We start from the raw sequence: 2,500 nt of genomic DNA on the forward strand, positions 1-2,500 counted from the left end.
TTCACCCTGTCGGGACTTATCCCGCTTATTATACGGCTACTTGCCAAAACAAAACAAAATAAACTCCACATGATATGTCTGTTTCGTTGTGGCTTTTGCTGAGAAACAAATAGTTTGCAACACACGCTGAACTTGAATCAAACATTCTTTACAGCACAGCTGATCAACCATCTGCCCTCACTTTTGAATGAGATCCGTTGCAAGAAGTGACCGGACTACTTGCGGAGTGACATGAAATACGTAAATCAGAAGCATAAAACCCGTTGCCATTGACAGCGGTATGTTTCAGCGGTAATTACATGAATATATATTACCGTAGAACGTTTGGAAATCCCATTCAAGTCAATGGAGCGTTGTACTTGCATTGTGAAGAGCAGTATAATAAGTAAATATATATATATAAACATATTATGTAAACATTTTATTATTCACACTGGTCTCCCCTGTCTTTCTCTCTCTCTGTCCCACACACACCTGCAGATTGCTCCTTTTCCAGGGATGATGTCACACTTGCCGTCGTTCATGCAGAAGTCGGACTGCAGCTCACAGATGCTCTGGCAGGGCAGTCCGTCCACGCTGTAGTAGCCGGCATTACACACACACTCGGCCTCGCCCGACCAGCGGTTCACCATGCACTCCGCGTACTCGTTACACGCCTGGTACTTACACGGGTCCGCCTGTTCACCTGCACACAGAGGGGAGGAGTGTGTGTGTGTGTGTGTGTGTGTGAGAGAGTGATTAGTGCACACTAAGGAAACCAAAATGAATGAATCATGACATTCACACACACAGCTCCAGGAGAGCTGTTTAATCTTGCCTACCTAATCACACCAGTCATGCAAACTCTCAAACACACACACTGAGTTCATCGACAGTTCACACACTACACCATGTGCAAAGCCCAATAGAGTACACAGCTGTGTGTGTGTGTGTGTGTGTGTGTGACTAACCTGACTTCACGTCTAGTGAGTACTTGTCTATGGCCATGTTTGTGTGTGTGTGTGTGTGTGTGTGTGTGTGTGTGTGTGTGTGTGTGTGTGTGTGTGTGACTAACCTGACTCCACGTCTAGTGAGTACTTGTCTATGGCCATGTTTGTGTGTGTATGTGTGTGTGTGTATGTGTGTGTGTGTGTGTGTGTGTGTGTGTGTGTGTGTGTGTGTGACTAACCTGACTCCACGTCTAGTGAGTACTTGTCTATGGCCATGTTTGTGTGTGTGTGTGTGTGTGTGTGTGTGTGTGTGTGTGTGTGTGTGTGTGTGTGTGTGTGTGTGTGTGTGTGTGTGTGTGTGTGTGACTAACCTGACTCCACGTCTAGTGAGTACTTGTCTATGGCCATGTTTGTGTGTGTGTGTGTGTGTGTGTGTGTGTGTGTGTGTGTGTGTGTGTGTGTGACTGACCTGACTCCACGTCCAGTGAGTACTTGTCTATGGCGAGGTTCATGGTCTGGTAGGCGGTGTTGCAGAAGTCCTCCAGGATGAGGTAGACTGAGCTGGTGACCCCGCGCTGCACGGGCTTCCCAAACTTCATGCGGCTGTTCACCACGATGCTGCCGTTACGGAAGTTAAGAATCTCCAGGTTCTCAAAGTTACTGAGGTTGGACTGCAGGTATGGCACCAGCTGAGGGACACACAGAACACACACAGACAACATGCTCATGAACGTGCCCTAACACACATGCATACGCACATGGACACATACACACATATCTACATACAGTACCCTCCAGAATTATTGGCACCTCTGCTAAAGTTGACTAAAAAGAGAAATATAAAATCATCTTTTGGAAATTGATCTTAATGCCTTAAGTAAAAAAAATCAGGAAATATCCAACCTTTAAGGACACCAATTTTCTTTGTGAATGAATAATGTATCATAAATAAATAAATGTTCTTTCTTAAAATACAGGCGTCATAAGTATTCACACCCCTATGTTAAATTCCCATAGAGACAGTCAGATTTTTATTTTTAAAGGCCCGTTATTTCATAGATCCAGGATATTATGCATCCTGATAAAGTTCCCTTGGCCTTTGGAATTAAAATAGCCCCACATCATCACATACCCTTCACCATACCTAGAGATTGGCATGGTTTTACAGTATTTCAGTTAGCCTATTAGCTGGTTTGATTTGCATTGAGCTCAATGAAAATAAATATAAATATATATATATATATACTGCATAGCATACCATATATATCAATATACACATAAATGAGATTAACGTCTATGGTGATGCCTACAGCTCAATATACACATAAACGAGATTAACGTCTATGGTGATGTGTACCAGCTCAAGGAAGCGCTGCTCCAGTTCCTTGTACTCCGGTGAGCTCTTATTGAAGAGGTCATCGGAGAACACCATGTTGGTGACCCTCAGGCTGAAGAACACCATCAGTGCCCGCCCGGGGTTGGTTGGCATGGCGATTCTGCCGGGGTCATCCAAGTAGCCACTGCCGTCCTCCATGTGGTCACCGTGGATATAGACGTCGTAGTCCACCTCG

At 44.7% G+C, this 2,500-nt stretch overlaps 1 protein-coding gene across 1 annotated transcript in view; it reads right to left on the bottom strand.

Moving 5' to 3' along the window:
• LOC143099850 (interphotoreceptor matrix proteoglycan 2-like) overlaps window positions 1–2,500 on the bottom strand; it is a 20,676-nt gene that overhangs the window by 5,020 nt on the left and 13,156 nt on the right. The window contains exons 15-17 of the mRNA XM_076262763.1: window positions 2,287–2,500; window positions 1,399–1,618; window positions 475–685 (exon numbers count right to left, since the gene is read on the bottom strand). The exon at window positions 2,287–2,500 is cut by the window's right edge and continues 607 nt beyond it. Of these exons, the coding sequence (XP_076118878.1) occupies window positions 475–685; window positions 1,399–1,618; window positions 2,287–2,500 (645 nt within the window). The remainder of the gene's footprint in view (window positions 1–474; window positions 686–1,398; window positions 1,619–2,286) is intronic.

This window comes from Alosa pseudoharengus, unplaced genomic scaffold (assembly GCF_046254945.1).
Source record: "Alosa pseudoharengus isolate Yale_2024_CS ecotype anadromous, Long Island Sound unplaced genomic scaffold, YU_APseudo_1.1 YU_APseudo_1.1_scf_3, whole genome shotgun sequence".
NCBI lineage: Eukaryota > Metazoa > Chordata > Actinopteri > Clupeiformes > Clupeidae > Alosa > Alosa pseudoharengus.